General features: G+C 36.2%; 1 protein-coding gene across 3 annotated transcripts in view; it reads right to left on the bottom strand.

Moving 5' to 3' along the window:
* LOC122328397 (zinc finger protein GLIS1) overlaps nt 1-19685 on the bottom strand; it is a 25757-nt gene extending 6072 nt beyond the window's left edge. For 2 of the 3 annotated variants that reach the window (XM_043224091.1, XM_043224076.1), the window contains exons 1-8: nt 19598-19685; nt 19072-19176; nt 12143-12270; nt 11021-12066; nt 7988-8149; nt 5662-5772; nt 4825-4969; nt 2379-2505 (exon numbers count right to left, since the gene is read on the bottom strand). In XM_043224091.1, coding sequence (XP_043080026.1) covers nt 2379-2505; nt 4825-4969; nt 5662-5772; nt 7988-8149; nt 11021-11956 — 1481 coding nt within the window. In that variant the 5' untranslated portion in view covers nt 11957-12066; nt 12143-12270; nt 19072-19176; nt 19598-19685. The remainder of the gene's footprint in view (nt 1-2378; nt 2506-4824; nt 4970-5661; nt 5773-7987; nt 8150-11020; nt 12067-12142; nt 12271-19071; nt 19177-19597) is intronic. The other variant, XM_043224084.1, reaches the window with a different exon arrangement.
* Between the last annotated feature and the right edge of the window lie 366 nt (nt 19686-20051).

Here is a 20051-nt window from a genome sequence, read left to right on the forward strand (position 1 = left end):
TGGACAAGCAAACGTTCAGAAACAAACATTGCCTGTTTGTGGTGAGTGACAGCTTAACAATACGCTGCTTTAACGAACGGCAATAAAAAAAATGAAATAATGAGAAGAATCGTTACAGCCATTCCCAAGAACTGAATTTTAGCGACCACAACAGTGACCGCAACTACATAAAAATCCCTAAGATCTCAGAATCGTCCATGTGGCATAAGATTGTACAAACATCTTAATGCGAGACATCCAGATCAGATCGAATCCCCCACACAATCGGCACATATTTGCGTGACAGCGCAACAGTAACACTGGGTTATGGGTTACGCTGTAAAAAGACCCATGCGAATGCATAATAATAATATTTTTCTACTGAAGAAACACGTGTTGCCACACTTCATAATGTCTTCATTCTCGGGGCAGGGACGATTTGCTCCCATCGCACGGGCTGTGCTGTTTTAATGTTTCACATCATAAGCACATGTTGCTAACTGCTGTGGTCGAGGCATATATGTGCACCGCAGATGGAGTCCTTCAGTCAGTGACAAATAGCCAATTAGAGTCACATAAAATCGCTCCCATATGTATCCGAGAAGCCAACTAGATATTTCCATTCTGTATGTTTGCTGAAACACATCACGTGACATTCCGTATCTCAATACGACAATGTGAAAAATGTGACGTTTGAAACTGAAGTTCACTGCCATCCGGATACAAAACTTAAAGGGAAAACCTGTAAGACCTTCGTTGTACTTCAGAACGCGCGGTAAGATATTTTGGATGAAGAGCTCTGGTCCTGCGCACGTAGGATTGCGACTGAAATGTTCCCAGGCCCAGAAATATAGTAAGGACATCTGTTGAACAGTCCATGTGACATCAGTGGTTCAACAGTAATTTAACAAAGCTGTGAGAACATTTATAGTGCACAAAAAAAAAAAAAAAACATTATTCAACAATTCTTCTTTAAATCACGTCTTCTGCCACTATCCAGAGCACTTCTGCATGCATTGCTGTATTCTCCGTAATGGTGTCTGATGCAAAGGAGAAGAATTGTTGAAAGTCATCATTCATATATTTTTACATATTTAATTATTACACAAATAATTCTCATAGTTTCAGTAAATTATGTTTGAACCACTGATGTCACATGGACGACTATTTTACCGAAAATACTATGTTTCTGGTTACGTTGCTGTCCACGGGACGGTCAGAAAGCTCGGATTTCATCAAAAATATCCTAATTTGTTTCCGAAAATGAAGGTCTCATAGTTTGGAACGACATGAGGGCGAGTAATTGATCATTTTTGTGTGAACTAACACTTTAAATCCACGTGCACCGCTTTTCTCACAAAAGCAGTGTGAAATAACTGTGGAGCATATGGATCCTCATGTTTCATACTTGGGTTTAACAATTAATCTTAACAAGCTAACAACAGGAATGAATGAGTCTCCTCTTCCCTCCAGCTCCAGACTTCTTTCCCTCACATGCAAATGACAAACACACTTCGTCTCCGTGACTGTCCAAAGCATGTGAACGCCGGGCATGCAATTAGGTGTCTGTTGCTAAGCACCGATACCAAAATCATTTAACACTGAATAAGTTTGGCACCGCCACAAAAAGTGGTGCTAACCGGAGGAGGGCTGTAAAGTGCTCATTTAAATCACCTGGGATTAAAATCTGGGTTTGGAATGACGATAACCCAGGGTCAGTGTAGTAACTGATTACGTACTTGTCGATTAATTCTATTACATTTTAAAAAGCTCGTAATCAGGTTACAGTAAGGATTACGTTATTATTTACACTACGCCAGTAAATTATTTATAATTCATTGATTATCACTCATTTTTCAAAGAGACAAAAGCCTTCCAAAGACATGGTTAAAAATTTCAAATGAAAATGAAAGTGTTCATCAGTAGTTGATCCTTCATAAACATAAATAAGTCTATATGTGGATGTCCACAAAACTGGACTTTCTTAATGTATATAATCAGTAGGCTGTTTTAGAAAGGAAAATTTAAAATATGAAAAATAAAAATTATAATTTACTGCTACTGTGTGAATAACATGTATAATTATTATTTTTTTTCATATTTTAAATATTTCATATTTTAATCTATAAAAAAGTAACTGTAATCTGATTCTGAATATTTGAAAATGTATTAAAATGTTAGATTCCAAAGTTATTTTGGAATCTTATTACGTAATCAAGTTTAAATGTACTCTTCTTGTGTTTTTTTACTTAATGTGTAATTAAATAATAGATTATATTTTATAAGTATTCTACCTATTATTGCCAGGGGTTAAGTGCGGAGTGGAGAGCCCTATGCAGTATTATGCTGTTCCTGGTCATATATTGTGATGCTTACACTGACAGCCTGCTGCTCCTCACCTCGGCTGATTGAGCTTGTTATTGTGCAGGTGGTTGTGGAGGCTGATGCTGCGCTCATCCATGCTGCAGTGTCTGCTGGGACACTCCAGAGATAAGGCTCTGCTGCAGGACTCCTCCTCTGGGTATGCTGTAATCCCACAGCAACGCAATTAAACGGAAAAGCAAAGGATACTTTGATTAAATCTCTTGCAATCAAGTATAAGATTTCAATACAAACTCAAACAACACTGAAGGCAATAGGAAATGTTTGTAACACTTTCCATGAACAATGAACAGTTGTATTTGTATGATGCTTACAAGGATGAATGAATATTGTAACAATATTACTCATTGTCAATTGATGTTAGATAAAGAATTAACTAATGGTACTAAATGGGATCTTCTTGTAAAGTGTTATCAAATGTACCAGACCGGAGTAATGGCTGCTACAAAATTTGCTTTACAAGCACAATAATAAATTACATTTAAACATATATTAAAATAGAAAAACAACAAAGACGAAATTGGAATATTATTTCACAATATTACAGCTTTTTTTAATCAGATAATTTGTCAAGATAAAGCCTCACTAGACTTTTTTCCAAAACAATGTAACAACCAACATTTGAATGGTACTGTACATCTAAGATCAAGTTATCTAAGCCATGCTTTACACATTCATTTTAATAATTCTATGTCGTTTCATTTGTTAAACTATTTGTTGCAACCAAGCGATTTTAGGAGATGATTAAACAAATGTTTCCTAATGAGACATTTTGCTGCGAGAAAAAGAGAAACATGAGTGCATATACAGTCACATAATAATTGTGCACTTCAAAACAAAGACTTATAATCTGGGTTCGCTGAGAGAATTGCAACCATTTAATGTGCTTTTAAATGCGAAGTGAAAGTCATAACACTTCTGTTTAATTTCTCTTATTCTTCCTGATTAATCAAGGCCAAAATGAATAACGCTTTTAGCTTGGCTTACTGATGTTAAACATCTCTCACAGTTATTCTTCACGTGAAGCACAGTTGTTTCTTATTCGTCAGAATCAGACGAAATATCTGTGGCTTCTGTCTGCCTTCCACAAATCGCGAGCAGTCTAAGGAAATGAGTGCAGACTGCCTCATGGATTTTCACTTCAGGTGTTGACTAAACGAGCCCTGCGCTTTCTGACAGCTTCTTGACTCCGTCTCAAGCATCTGAAGGAAAAGCGGCTGGAATGGAAAATATTCTGGAGTGTGAGAGACGTGCGTGGGGCGGCCGCTTGCCCACGGTGGGTGCCCGGTGACTGCACAAACACTGCTCTTTTGAGCTCGTCGGAACAGCTGATGTCAGAAATAGTGCGTGGTGTAAATGATGGGTATAGGGAAATGAGGAAGGGAGTGGACGGGGCTCACTGGTCTGAGCACATGCTCCCCTGGACACATCTGTAATGCTAAATGGCATGCACATATAAATAATTTCTTCTGTGCACTGGTTAAAAATGGACAGTGGCTGGGATTATATACAGACTGCTTGTGTGCAGGGTTATACAATGCCATCTTTCACTAGCATTAGGGTTTCTTTACACTACCGTTCAAAACGCTGGGGTCAGTATAATGTTTTTATTTACTTATTTTACGTATTTATTTTGTTTTAGCTGAAATTCGGAAGAAAAATGTATTAGAGAGATCAAAAGCCAGTAAAGGCATTTATAATATTACAAAATATTTGTTTGCAAATTAATTATATCCAACAAAGCATCTTTAAAATCATAATTTCAGTATTTACAGCATTTTGATCAAATAAATGCAGCCTGAGCGAGCATAAGATATTTCTTTCTAAGTATTATTCACTCTATACTTTTGAAGAGTAATGTATCTCAATACATAAATAATTTTAAATTAAAAATCCACAATTAATTTACCGTTTCACTATTATATTTACAGTTATTTATTAGCAGAGAATTATTTGAATTTGTGTTATACACACACACACACACACACACACACACACGTATGTATTTTTTGTGCAGGATTAATATTTTACATATTTTTGTGTCATTTGTCATTTTTTAGGTAAAATTCTGTAAATATTATAATTTAATTTATAATTTACATTTTTATAGATTTTTTGTGAAATTTTATTTGTAAAATTATAAAAAAACTCAAAATTGTAAATAATAATAATAATAATAATAATAATAATCTAAAAGAAAAAGAAACAACAAACAAAACATAGGGTCTTCCACAAAATATATGTACGTTACAAATTTAAAAGACCAGCTAAGACAAGCATGAATGTCCATCCAGATGGTGCCAGATGTCAAGACGACGCCAGAACCATTATCAAAAACACAACATGCAGGTCATTTACATCTGGCACACCTTTCAGGTTTACAGCGGGCAAAATGCCTCACAGGCCTTGCGAAGTCAAAAGCCCAACTCTGGATAGACCGCAAGCTATTGGGAATAAACCTACCAGTAAAACCCTCCTGATGAATCTCACTGAGGGAGGCAGGACGTCTATGGTCTGGACTCTGTACTGAAGGAGCAGAGCCGTGGAGATGCTGCAAGCCAAGGCACACATCTACAACTTCCTGCTCCACCTTACTGTGTAGATGGACCTGTCGAGATACCAGAAAACATTTGCAAAAATGTTTTTGGGCTACAATAAAATAAAAGCATTTGGACTACGATCTGTGACAGATGGATTTGGTTCAACTGCAGTCAAAAACAATAAATATAGTGTAAAAACGGATATAAAATCAATGGAATACAACTAAAAGAAATGTTCCAATGTGGCGCATTTATTGCATTTCGCCTTACCGCAGGGATGCACCGCATGACCGTGAGAGCGGCAAAATCTTACTGAGGTCGAAACAACTTTCTGTTGTTGATTCATTTGAGCATTCAGTGGAGCTGCTGAGCATGTTTGCTATTTGCATGTCACATCTGGCCTCTTGAGGAATAGCGCTGCACTGCTTATTAACTGTATTACGGGAACACATGTGTTCTTGCTTAGAAGGCCAAAGCCATGGGAATACACAAAGATCTCCTTCATTCTCCTTTGTTTGGAAAGCAGGAACAGCCCATAAAACAATAGGCCTTTTCATCAAAGATCTCTGGGATGAAGATTACTGATGAGGTTAATGCATTAAACGATGTGACTTCATTTATCAGGTCATTAAGATCATCTAATTAGTTGCATGTTGCGTGTGCATGTCTTTTTGTTTTAGGTTATTAAGTTATCGAACGAGGCTGTTGGTGGCTGTGAGAGTCTCTTGATACAAAACTAACAAACACTTGAAATCGTTACCTTGTCCTGGGCCTGCAGGGCTTTACTGGAGTGGACCTTGACGTGTTTGCGCAACGAGCTGGGGTCGGTGTAACGTTTGGTGCACCCTGGGAGCTGACATGCATACGGTTTCTACAAAAAGTGCCACGTAAAAATAATGAAGCAAGAGGCACAGCGAAAGACACGAAGGTAAATTAGTCACTCAAATGTGTAATGAACAAGGAAGAATGTACATAACAAATACACAAGAAATGTTTCAACATAATAACTATTAATATATTTAGAAATATGCCTTGTCATAAGAAGGTCAAATTATCTGAGATATCACAAAGCGACAAATAATTCAAATGGTCTGTGGGGTCCACTCTCAATCATTTATTTTGATATTGATATTTATTTTATTTATGATATATATACATATATAAAACGTCAGCATTTTTGTTGCATCATATGACTACTTCAACGAAAATAATGCAAATATTTATAACAATATTTTAATTGTAATAATAATAATATTTTAACAAACACTTCACTGCTTTAAAATAATAATAAAAAGAATAAAAATGAATAAGAAAGTAAATAAATACTAGAAAAATACACAACTGTTCAAAGGTTTGTGGCTGAGAAATTTACTGTACATTAAATTGAGACATTAATAATGTTGCAGAAGATTTCTATTTTAAATAAACATATAATTGAAAAAATATATATATATATATATACATCATGTACTCCACAAAAACATTAAGTAGTGCAACGGTTTTCCACACTGATAAGAATAAGAAATGTTTCTTGAGCACCATATAAGCATATTATTTCTGAAGAATCATGTGAGACAGAAGTTATAATACTGAAAATTCAGTTTTGCATCACAGTCATTTCAAACGTAATAATATTTTACAATATGCTTAACTTTCTACACTCTTTCTAAAAGTATAGGACAGTTCATGACTTTTCTCAAAAAAAAAAAAAAGAAAAAAGGGGGTTTTCAGATGCTTCACATGGCTACATAAAACAAACCCTCCACAGGATATTACACAGGTGCAGAGCGATACACACACAAACCCATTCAGTAAATATTATGAAATCGCTGCATCTGTCCACTTCAAATACTAACCGCACACGTCACCTCCAGCTACACAAATTCTTGAAAGCGCACTGACTAATCAATAATGTCACGTCCCCAGAAACGCACTTCTTACGTCATACGTTTCAGCTGCGCTAGAGACCGCGATGGAGGGTGCGAAGGAAAAGTAAATGCCTCGCTGGATAACATTCCCAAAGTCTGCATTAATAAAACGGAGTGACATAATTAGAACAGCTCAAGCACTTCCACAGATGTGCTCCACTCATCTACGTGACGGATCACGACATTTGCACGGTTAGCACAATTAAAAGTGCGACGGCTGCCATCAGAAGCTTACTGACAGCGGCGAACGAAACCACCCTGCTTTGACTAAATCAGCTCTGTTGACTTAAGTGTCCTGAGGAAACAGATATCCCTCTCAGGCTGGTTGTTACCCAGCTTTACAGGCTGGCATGAGAGCTGTGGACGGAGATGTGCAGCCAGAGCTTCTAGTCGCTGAAGTGCCTCTTTTTTTTTTTCCTCTCGAGTCATTAAAGTGAAAGGAGAGCTCACCGGTGTTCCAGACTATAACTCCTTCCTCTGAATTTAGTGTAAATATAACCCTGTTATTACGACTACTTTGTCTGGAAAAAGTGACAAGTAAGCTTCCCTGGCTTATTTGTTTTCATTAGTGGTGTATACCTTTCGCAGAGTAGGTTTAAGCGTTAATTCCCTGCTTTTATACCCCAGCTATATTTACAGTGGGGTACTAGAACCATTAGGGAAAAATGTGTATTTTGCATATTTATAATTAGTTAAAGGAACGTTTAGAAAATCTTGGTTTAATTAGTGACCTAAAATGGAGAAAAGTGAACTAAATAATTGTGTGAATACGAATATATTAGTGCTGCCAAACTATTCATCATGCTTAAATTGCATCCAAAATAATGTTTTTGATTTGTTTTGTGTATATTTATTATGTATATAGGAATACACACACACAGTATATATTTGTAAATATTTACATGTATTTATATGTCTATACATGTCATTTATATTCATATAATTTATATTATAAATATATACTGAAATGTATGCATGTATGTGTGTATTTATGTATACATAAAAATATACACAGCACACATACACACAAAAAAATAAAAAAATAATAAATTTATTGTGGATGCGATTAATCATGATTAATTGTTTAACAGACTTTTGGATCCAACTGTACAATTTTCGTCAGTGCATTTTTTGATGGAGTCATAAGAACGGTAGTACCGTGTCCAGGTGTGTGCGCTGGTGTTTGGCTCGATCACTAGAGTTGCTGAAGGCCTTGAGACAGCCAGGATGCTGGCAAATGTAGGGCTTCTCTCCGGTGTGGCTGCGTAGGTGGATCTTCAGGTTCTCCAGACGAGAAAATGCCTTACTGCAGCCTTCAAACTACAAGAAAACACCCATATGTGCACATGAGGAAAAAAGCCAATAATCATACGCAAGCGCATGTATATTCACATGCAAATTACAATATGCTTTCGGGGAGGAGAGTACAGCATGCTTTGTAAGTAAGCAGGGATCAACACGTGCAAATTCAATTGATTAGAAGAGAAGATATGAAACAAAGAAGAAGGGTTTTTTTACTTACTGCCTACTTATCTCCTCAAAAAACAAACAACAACAACTAGAAGACATGACTTGTCTGTTACAAAGTTATGCATGATAGAAAGTAAGAAAGTGGTGGCATGACATGTTTTCCATGGATCTTTTTTAAAACTCGAAATGATACCAGTTTTGGAGCAGGAAATGTTTTTTTTCCACAGTGACAGTTATGTAACGCAAAGATGTTAAAAACAGAATTTAACAAAAACGAACAGTAGTTCATCCAAAAAAGGTCACACTCATGTTGTTACAAACCCATATGATTTTCTTTTTTCCATAGAATACAAAAGAAAAACCTCTGAAGAATGTTGAAAGTAAAAAAAAAAAAAAAAAAAAAAAGAGGCCATCAAGCTCAAAAGCGACCAAAGAAAACAGCATCATAAATAAAGTCTAAGCTGCTTCTAAAAAGATGAACACTTTCATTCATTTAAAATCTTGCATGGAAGCTGAGCTGCGGCCAACTTTCACTCTCAAAGTAAACAGCAGATTGCATGTTCAGTTATCATTAATTGCTCTTGGTGTAGAAAGAAAGTCATACGTGGTTTTGAAAGACATGAGGGCAAGTAAGTGCCTTAAGCTCAAAATGACGTTGGGAAATTATAGCTATTAAGCCACATAAAACTGTTATCCGACTATAGTTAGGACCGACTATAAATTCTATTCATGTTGTCAATCCATGCACATTTATGAGGATTGTTCTGAAGATCCACAAACAGACACACATGCCACTCTACAAAGTTTATTAAACAGACATGTTCAAAGCTGGTTCCTGTTAGAACAAGGCTCTGCTAAGATGTTTGAGTTGGAGAGAGGCCAGTGAGGGAGTCAGTAATAAGCCCAGCTGATTCAAGGTGGCAGCCGCAGTCATGCAGACTTTTGGTTGGAGCAATTCTGAAAAATTATAAAACACATTTTGGCGGTCACAGGTGTGATGTCATGATGAGGTTATATGAAAAATGAATAGGGTTTCATTGAGCATCTTTATATTTACGCATTTAAAACTATAAAATTTAAATGAACCGAGTTGACGTTTAGATTTTTTTATTCATTTACAGACACATTTATCCAAATCAAATACACTTTTTAGTGCAAGCGCACTTACAAATGGGTTATGAATAAAAATAAATGCATAAATAAACAAACAACAACCATCTTAAGTGAGTTAAAGCGGACAAATTGCCCTTTCTGTATAATATGCTCTATACTCTCAGATTTAAAATTTATATAATATATAAAAACATAAAAAATATTAATGAAAAAAAACATGAGCGATTTTACAAATTACAAAGTAGAATTCAACTACATTTATTTGTAAAAATCCATTCTTTTAGGACAAAATGCTTCCCAAATGATAGTCCTCTGGCCACCATGGTTTAAATAGAAAAAAACAAAACAAAAAAAGAATAACAGCAAATAGATTAAATAATAGCCCATGGCTATTTTGCATCATTAAAAAGAAACACATTTCCTCATGGTGAATGAAACGAAACACAGCTTCATCAAAGCACTAAATTATTATAGTTTTAGGACACAGCTATCCCTGCCTACAATAATATCTTTGTGCGTTTCCATCTATTATATTCTATGTAGCAAATTAAAAATATATATTATTCAATTATTATTCAATTTCCGTTAACCGAATTAGAGAACATTTTGCTGTTCCGTTGCGCTGCATGAAGGGACTTACAAGCGTCTTTGTTGAATACCTAAAAACCAACCAGGCAATGAATACTACAAAAGCTAAAACTAAAAATCCTTCTTCAAAGTTGCCTTGGAAGGAGTTGACTGAATTGATCATTGCATAATATCAGTCTCTATGCAACTTTCACGAAGGCAATTTGTAAGTGAACTATAAACAACACTAAAATGTCTAAATCTCAAAAAGCTGCAATGCATCCATCTTCGGAGGTGGAGAAAGATTGAGTCCACATGTCAGTCTCTCTCAATTACAAACTCTTACTTCAAAGAACTGGCATGTTTTGAAATAAAAATGTCTTGAGTTTTTACTGATTGATACAAATGATACGTACGAGTAAAACAACACCTGCTTTCGGGGTCTGGCACAGTATTGTGATGCACTCTACCAAAGTGTAAAGAAAGTCTCTTATGCACACCAAACTTTTTTCTGCTCGAGTATATTTTATTTTCATTTATAAATATGTTGGCAAAACAGCATTTTGTAGAATTAAAAAACTTTTGTAACTACATCTTTAGCATCAATTTAGAATTTTTTTTAATTAGGTAAAACCTGTAAATTATATTAAATTATAATATAGAAAATATACAACAGAAGATTCAGTATTTAATAGATTTAAAATTAACAGTGGCCAGTATATGGTTAGATTATACTAACAAAATGTTAGATTGCTGTTACTGATAAATTCACATTTTGCATTATAGAAAAAAAAAATTAGATCTTTTTATTTTTCTTAAAATAACTTTGGTAAAAATGCGGTCACCATGAGAAAACAACAACTATTCCTTTTCCTGAAATGCAGGTCAATTTGTGTCACTTCCTGGGTGTCACATGTTTGGAATTGAGATTTTTTTTTGTATGTCCCGTTGTATGCTGCATACTATCGTTGTATAGTATTGAAGTATGCTATTATTGTAAATTCACCTGACTGTATGTATAAAAATAAAGACTGAACTCACCATGCATTTGTTGGGCTTTTCACCAGAATGGACTCTCATATGAATGAGCAGTTTGTATCGAGCGTTGAAGGGCTTGTGCCGACGAACACATCCTGCCCAGAAGCAGGTAAACTCCTCTCCTTTTCTCTGATCTATGTGCACTTTCTCTATATGCCTCACCAGTTCTTCTTTCAGCCCATAGGTAGCCCTACAATCCATCCATCTGCACGGCTGTTCTTCACTCAAGTGTTCATTCATTCCCTCAGCTCCAGGAAGACTGCTCAGTCCCAGGTCATTCTTCAGCTGCTGCAGCGTAGGGAGCTTTTCTGATACGTCCGTCTGAGTATTGTGAAGGTTAAGATGCTGGGTTTCTTTTTTGGCTGCGTCGGTGCACAGATACTGAAGGAGCTCCTCCTTGAGCAGAAGCTTCTTGTTGCAAAGATGGAATTCGGCAACAGCTTCTTGTTTAGGAGACTTGGGATACAAACATCCTTCTGGAGGTTTCTGCGATGTGCAACTGTAGAGAAGATCCTGGGCCTCGGGTGGACCGCAGAGAGCTGAGAGAGACGGAGAGGTCAAACACAGCTCTGATATTGAGCCAGACGAGTGGCTGGAGGAAGGGGAAGAGAAGGATGGAGAGAAGGCACTGAAAGATGACGTGGACAGGGAAGAGCAGAATAAGGAAGGGGACAACGTGTCGCTAACGTGCGATAGGTTATCTACAACCGACGAGTCACTCTTTACGCTGCTGATATACGACACAATGGCTCTTTCTGTGGAACACACCAAATCAAAATCATCTGTTGTTATCGACACAGGCGACTCAGACAAGCTACACATCTTCAGAGCCTCCATGTGAACAGCTTGGTTTAAAGAGGACAGGCACTTTTCATCGTCGTCGACAAAACCACACTGCTCCAGCTGTGCAACCGCTGGACTTAGACCAGTAGGCCTCATTTTCTCCAAGTTACCTTCCTTCTGAAAGCGGATCTTCAAACGGACACTGTAGAAGTTATTCAGGGTCGCAAACGTTAGCAGTGACGCAGCTGCGATGATTCACAAGGTACCTGGAAAGAACAGAGAAATGAATGAATCCGTGCAGTCAATTCAAGAGATATCAGATCAAGTGCGTTTCTAGAAGACCTCGAGAGGAACCGGTGCATGTTGAGGATGAATGCAGGTCGACTGAGAAGCAGGGGTTTGCTTTTTCCATCATCTAAACTGTTCCAGGATGCAAAGCACTGTTCAGTCCTTTCACCAGTCACTGTTTACTACAAAGGGAAAAATGATAGGTAGCAATTATCATCAATGCAATGATTACAATAATCAAGAAGTAAAAAAGTCCTATTCAAAGATTTGGGGTTATTAGACAATTATTTTATGTTTTAGTAATCAAAAATACATTAAAAAGATCATGAGATAGAAATAAACTTTTATTATTTAAAATAATTTAACTTTCCATTTATTAAAGAATCCTGAAAAACATGTATCAGAGTTTCCACATAAATATTAAGAAGCAAAACGTTTTTGCAACATTGATAATGAGCAGCAAAACAGCATTTCAAAATAATTTCCAAGGATTATGTGACCGAGTGATACAGGTGTGTTATAACACTAATAAATAAGCGTTAATATATTAAAAATAGAAAATAGTTATTTTAAACAGTAATACACTGTTCAACAATACATTAAAATACATACATCACTAAATAAATGCATCATCTTACTGCCATGTCTCCTTACAAAAGAAAACTTTTAAACGGAAACAGATTTAGTAATACGTTACAATGCAGTGGTTTCTCATTACAGAAAAAGTGGTGAGGAATCATCTTTGCTAATCATATACGACTATGTCTGCTAGAAATGCATGCACACACACACACAAAATGCTTTAATTAATAGTGAATCTATTAATAGATTTGAGTCTTGGTAATTTTGTACTACCTGTTCTTCACAATAGCTGCATTCACACTGGCAGTGATCAAATGAGTCTCAAACAGAAAATAAAACAAACTATTTGTCACCCTGAATCTCGGTCAGCATGAACTTCTCTTTAAACCATAAACTTAACTGCACAAGAACGCCTGTGTTACTGCAGTTCCTCTTCTTAACAGACCATACCAGCTAACCACCTCAAGGGTCACATCCACCGCCGCTGAAAGCTTGCAGACCGCCGAGGTCAGAATCGCTGCATTAGTAGCCAATATGGTTCAATAAAAACGGTCAGTCCTCTCGTGAATCTGGCTTGATTACGGTGTGTGTTTTTCTTCTCTTTGAGGGTGCAGGTAGCAGTGCTCAGACCCAGTAAAGATGAACAGAGAGACATTTGTATCCTGACATATTGCTTGGAAACAGGATGCAGAGATCTAGTACCAAACCCGAGATCCTAATGTACCACATCCCTCAGCTAATGAGAAGCAGGCCTGGAACAGTGGGGAAGGGTCTTCAAGAGGTCTCTCCTGTCCAACACTCACACTTCTGTGCTGAATTCATGCACGCTTTAACACTCCGCACACATTCGCTCAAGTGATCTAGTGATGTCCTGCCATGATTGAGCTGGCAGGGTAAAGTGAGTGCCATGCTACTCATTTTTGGTGGTTTAAGGCCATGCCTCCTTACAGTAAATGTGTTATTTAAATAGAACCATATTTAGTAATGGGTCACAGTGGTTTTCTTTTGCAGAACAAGTGGTGAGGAATCTAATTAGTAAATTATAATGACTAAATGTCTGACAGAATAATCAAAAATATGTCTTGCATAACTCTAAAAACCACAAATCAGAGTCTAAATTTATGACCAATTAAACACACACAGAAAAAGAACAAATATATTAAATTTTGTTGACATGTAGAATGCGAACGCCTCATCGTTGTGAAGTTTCAAGGTTCATTACAACAAATGCGTTTGGTTACCCACAGAAAATAAGGAAAACAAACGAGCATATTAAAATAATAAGAAATCTCTACATAGCCGAGGGAGCACATAAGTTACGGCAGGGCTAATGGATTGATTAGAGTTATTGGTATAATACGATTGACTGATCACGCAGAGTCTTCACATTTTGCACTCAATTAACCTTTTTATCAGACTGTTTTGTCAAGTAGTGGTTCACTAAAGTGTTGTTGGTTGAAGAACATAAGGGAGAAAACACCATACGCCACTCTTGAAGTTATTTAATACCGTTCAGACTTTACCAGAGGTCTTTAAAATTCCTTCCACTCAAATTGTGCACATATTAAACACCACAGCTAAAATCAGTTTTATTCAGTTTTTTAGAAGAAAAAGCGCACCTTCAAGGGAATAGTTCACCCAAAAATGAAATTTTTTTGAAGAACCAAACAGTCTCAGATTTTTGAAGACCATGAACTGTTTGATTAACAGCATTAGTCAAAATATAATCTTTTATGGAAAGAACGACATGAGGGTGAGTACATGACAAAAATATTCAAATTTTTGGGTGAACTCTCTTTAAGTTGTGTTTTATAACTTTTTTTCTTCAGCAATTTTCTGAGTTTTTCTGAATGGAAAAAACCTGCCAATTATTGCATTTAAAAAAATTTTAGAGTTATGTTAGAGTTTTAAGGGAAATTGCTAATGAAATTGGAGCAAACTCATAAGAAAACCATATGATTCCATTTAAGGAATTCTTTCATTTTAATATCCCCAAAGATTGCTAAACACAGCTGTGTAATCTGACTGGGAAATGAGTACTTATTTAGCAATAAATACTTCTGTCTTCATTTTCAGAGCACTTCTATTTTAGAACAAACATACGTTATAAAATGCGCCGCGGCACGACACTATTAAGATTTATTAAACAAATGAAAATTAGGTTTTCATATGGCTGTTTTAATCATGCTCCGTAACGTTGTGTAAGTTGTTGGCCGAGCTTGTGGCTGGCATGTTTATTGTCTCCAGAACGGGCATGAAAAAAAAAAAAAGTGACAAACGAATCTGTTTTGCAATTACTCTGATTTATTAGTTTGCGGCAGGTGTCTGGCAGCTGTTAACTGAGCGGAGGGAAAAGACGTAACTAACTATGATGTTAAGGTTTGTGTCATTTTCAACTCTGCCACTTTCAACAAGCCAGACATCTTTGAAGTACAAAGACTGGATTCGAGCTAAACTAGCAGGGCCATCCATCTCTCCTTACTAAATATAAAATAATGAATGATGAGACACACAGCCTTGAAAAGACGAATGGTATCGCGTACCACATTTACATATAGCCATTTATACAAAGAGGAAAAAGCGGTACTAGTTTATCATTCAAAAGCTAATAACAGGCATAAGTGGAGTAGTATTGATAGAATGAAGCTAGAGCAGAAGATTTTTAAAAATTGAAGGAAAAACAATAAATATTATTAGGAGTGCCAGAGTTCAAAATGCTAGTAAATCTATTACCGCAGGAAACAGACAAAAAAAAAAAAAAAAAAAAAAAAAAAACCACATACACCTAAGAATGGCTGTGTGAAATCATGAAGAAATATAAAATATTATTTTTTTCTATTTTTTTCATATTCAGTACTTATGTTTTGTATAATATAAGAGCAAACTAGCATAACTTAAAAAGAAAACCCTATTTGGTTACGTGACATGTATTCATTATGTGAAATATTGCCATCCCCCCGGATGTACAGAACTGGTGCCTGCAGAGAGTGGAAACTGCCATCACTGGGTAGTTTGTCAAGTTGATCATTTGTCAATTGTAGGGTTCAGCTGACATTTAAAAGCTTATGATGAGGCACTGTGTATGTGATGATCTGTACTCTTTTATTTTTAAGTATGCGTAAAGGAATATTGGCTGTGAATAGAAGTCTTTAACTACATTCTACAAGTTAGAGTTAAATCTTTTTTTAAATTACATTTTTTCATATTAATGTGCATTAATAAATGAATAAAAACATTAAAATGTAGTAATTTTACGTTGTAATATCAAATTAATTAAATACCGCAAATTAAAAAGGTTCACAAGTGCTGCAGTTTACATTATTAACTAATGTTTATGAATTGAATTTTCCATACAACTTCATAAGGACACATAGCACAAACGTATAACTGTATAAATGTCATAGTATATGGGAGCTCCACAGTGGTCCACTGGCCATGTTGTGGTGCCACTACTTTTTTTTTTGGAGTAGTGATGGAAGATGTCTGGATACGTGGACTTGTGTCTCACTGGGAACACTGGGCGTCTCACGTTACCGACTGTTATTAAAGCACTGACGGAAGGACACATCTCTGAAGAACTAAAGCCGACCGCACTGCCACCCCGTCAGTCCAAACATTTACAAGCAAGTGCAAATCTGTGAGAAAACTCAGCTGAACTCTGAAGCCAGGAAATTCCACTGAAATGACAGTGGTTGAATCCAAACCACCAGACATGGACAGAGCTCCTCTACTGAACACGGTGGGCGGACGGACAGTACGTGGAGCAGGACTCACACACTCCACACGACAGCCAAGGCCTGGCGTTTGAGGAGATGAAACCTCGGTTGTGACTTGCATTTCATACATTTCAATAAATCTATTCTGGTTCTGGTCAAGTAAATTATGGATGTAAGTATGAAAACCAACTGGTGAAAATTGATTAAACGTAATGCAATACTCTGGGTGAAATACAAGTTAGGCTAAAGCAATATGAATTGGAGGTATAGCCTATGCTTTAAAAAAAATAAATAAATAAAAAAATCTAAAATATTTTGACTTAAATTGCAACCAATTCAGTCATCTCTATTCCACAAATATATGGAACTATTCACCTATTATATGTCAAGTAAAAAAAAATATATATATATATATAGAAGTTATGCAGTGTCTGTATGCATTATATACATATATACATACATATATATATATATATATATATATATATATATATATATATATATATATATATATATATATATATACATATATATATATATATATATATACATATATATACATATATATATATATATATATATATATATACATATATATATACATATATATATATATATATATATATATAGAGAGAGAGAGAGAGAGAGAGAGAGAGAGAGAGAGAGAGAGAGAGAGAGAGAGAGAGAGAGAGAGGTTATGCAGTAAAACATTATGCAAGTGCTTTGTAAAAAAAATATCCTGTTAAATTTATAAGGAACTGGGGGAATTAAAAAGTTGAAAAGCTGACAATGGTACAAAGTTAATTAGTGTTTTAAAAGGAATCTGCATCAGCCCTGAGCCTTTGTTAAAAGCCTTCAGCCACATTTAAAAAACTGTTCCCCTGCATTTCCAATCAGGTTTCCAAACCTCAGCTCCTTTAACTTCGCTGACTGTAAATAAATCTTAAAATGTAAATGTTTGCTTTCTCAGAGATGTGGAGGAAGAAAAGCTAAAAAGAGACAAATCTAAATATAGAGTTTCACCTATAAAGCACAGCACACAAATAACTGCGTACAGAAGCGAAGCGTTTCAGGCTTGCTGCAGTGAAAATATCTGATGATCCCCCACAGCGTTCTTGTTGCTCTCAGATCATATTTCCCAGCATTCCATAAAAGTTTATGGAATCTTGGGTTTTATGCATGAAGGCCCAATACGTGAGGTCGGTTCTTTTTAAACGGTTAAAGCCAGAGTCAACGGGAACCTTAAAGTCCTATTTTACTGTCCCTGTCAACACGATCATCATCACATTCAATTAACTTTAAGAGCGGACCTAAACCACAGCAATACAAATAGCACGAGCGGTATAATGCTTTCAAGACATTTACATGAACACGAAAATTGATTTGACAGTCACTGAAGCGTTTGTTGAAAGGAACTTTTCGGAGTATTAAATGGCCAATAAAAATAACTTGTCACTCTAGTGATTTACAGCACTGCAACAAAGCTGGCAGCATACACCGAATCAGCTCAAAGTCAACAGAGAGAATCAAGAGACACCTGTGAACGAACGCATGGACAGAGAGTTCAGACGCTTGTGTAAGTTTAACACAGAAACAATGAGGAGCAACAACGTCAAAAGCAATTAAACTAAACCGTTAATATTCGTTTGGAATACCGAACCAAACCCTAACTACTTTAGACGGTGTTTAAAAATAAGAAAAAGCAGGGAAAAGGCCAAAAGCATCAGATCGACCTGCATTTAGTTCAGCTTCAGCTGTGTATTTTTAAAACACCACAAACATACAAGCTGGCAAACAAACTTGATTGACAGATTCGATGGCATTAGAGCTTTTCAAAGGGTGAGAGATCACTTAGAGCCGATGATTAGAGAGCAAGATCTGGCATCATTAATAAAGCATTTATTTAAAGCCCTTCACATTTTTCAAGTTCCTGGTAAATGTAAAACCTTTAGCTTGCCATGCGCGCCTAATCTCTTTAGTGCTGCCCAAAGCGAAGCAAAAGTAATGAAATGATCATCCGCTCGACACATAACACAGTTATAATGCGAGACCATGAACACGGAACGATTTATTCTTCCAGGGGATTCCTGGCCAAGTCTGATACAGACGAATTGAACTATCGGCCACGCCGTAAAAGCCAATAGAGCATGAAAACAGAGTCTTTTTTCATCCTAAAATAAAAACACAACAAAATTGGAGATTGCCGAAAATACCCTCACTGCAGAGAAATGCATGAATCAAAAAAAAAAAAAAAAAGTACACCGGTCATGATTTTATTCTATTTACAGGTATTTTAAGCAATCAAATGTTGTAATGCAGAATCATTACAAATCTTTTATTGAGGATTTGTTTGGTTCAGATGAATCTAAGCTGAATCTAGTAAAGACGAATTAAAGTCTTGGTTTGGAGAGGAAAAAAAAAAAAAGTATTACACAAGAAGGAAACAAGCTACAACGTTTTGGTCAGCCAAACCATGGGAAATAACGCTCCTTGAGAGAGAGAGAGAGAGAGAGACAGAAAAGTATTAATCCTAAACCATTTCATCATGTACTAATATCTCAACCAAAACAAAACAGCCCAGGGCAGCGGATGAATTGCAGCAGTCTTTTTTTCCTCATTGTGTGCACACGTTAAATTCAAAACAGTTATAGTCTTCAGCTGGACATCAAAATATGTTCACCATACCTTGTGTCTTACTTTCCCTGCAGACAACTCCAGAAGGTCTCATGTTATTATCAAGGTAATCTTTTCCATCATTGAGGAGAACTTTCTCTTTTATAGGATAGGCTTCTGGACATCAGAACACAAACGATCAGGAACATGATCAAGAAGGATAAAGTAAAAAAATAAATAAATAAATATGATTTCCTGGAAATAGGCTACAGCAAAGCCACATATTTCAAAACGTCAAGGATGGATCACATAAACTGGATCAAATAAAATGCGTTTATCAAAAATAAAGAACGTAAGGCAGGAAAATAACTATTTTGCGAGTAGATACCACGTTTCGACATGGGACAGTATAGACTAGAAAAGGAAAAATACATGATCATCTTCAGCGTGTCATGTTAATTAATCGTGTAAACTTAGCATGAAACAAATGATGTTCATTGATTCCGATCGAGGTGACAACAAAAGATGACGGTTTGATACGGATGTCTCATAACAAACAGAGGTTTTAGGTACTGTGGTGAAAGTGCAGTAAACTCACCCGTGGTTGAATCACAGCTGCAGAAACGACTCCGGAGTAAAACTCATCCATCCTTCCCTCGGCGTGAAGACCAGCCCCACAAACCAGAACCCGCTCCATCTCTTCCTTCTTAAAAAGCGACTGAAAGTGAAATAACCGCCTTCTCGTCCTTAACGCGTGTAAACCGGTACCGGTGACGTTACGTTAGACAAAACCGACAAAAATGAGGCGCGCTCATCTTTCGAAAGAAACCGGCGTTGTGTATTAATTATTTAAACAACCACAGAGCGCTGTCAAATCATATTTCAGCACAAAACTAAAAAGTTATAAGCCCCAAGTCATAAGCTTGTATACATGCTTACCCAGACGATATTTAAAAAAAAAAATAAAATAAAAAATAAATCACCTAGTGTTAAAACCACTTCACTTAATTAGTGTTACACAAGGGCTTGTGGGAAACAGTTGAAAATATAAG

The sequence above is a fragment of the Puntigrus tetrazona genome, chromosome 2 (genome assembly GCF_018831695.1).
Source record: "Puntigrus tetrazona isolate hp1 chromosome 2, ASM1883169v1, whole genome shotgun sequence".
In the NCBI taxonomy this organism is placed as follows: Eukaryota; Metazoa; Chordata; class Actinopteri; order Cypriniformes; family Cyprinidae; genus Puntigrus; species Puntigrus tetrazona.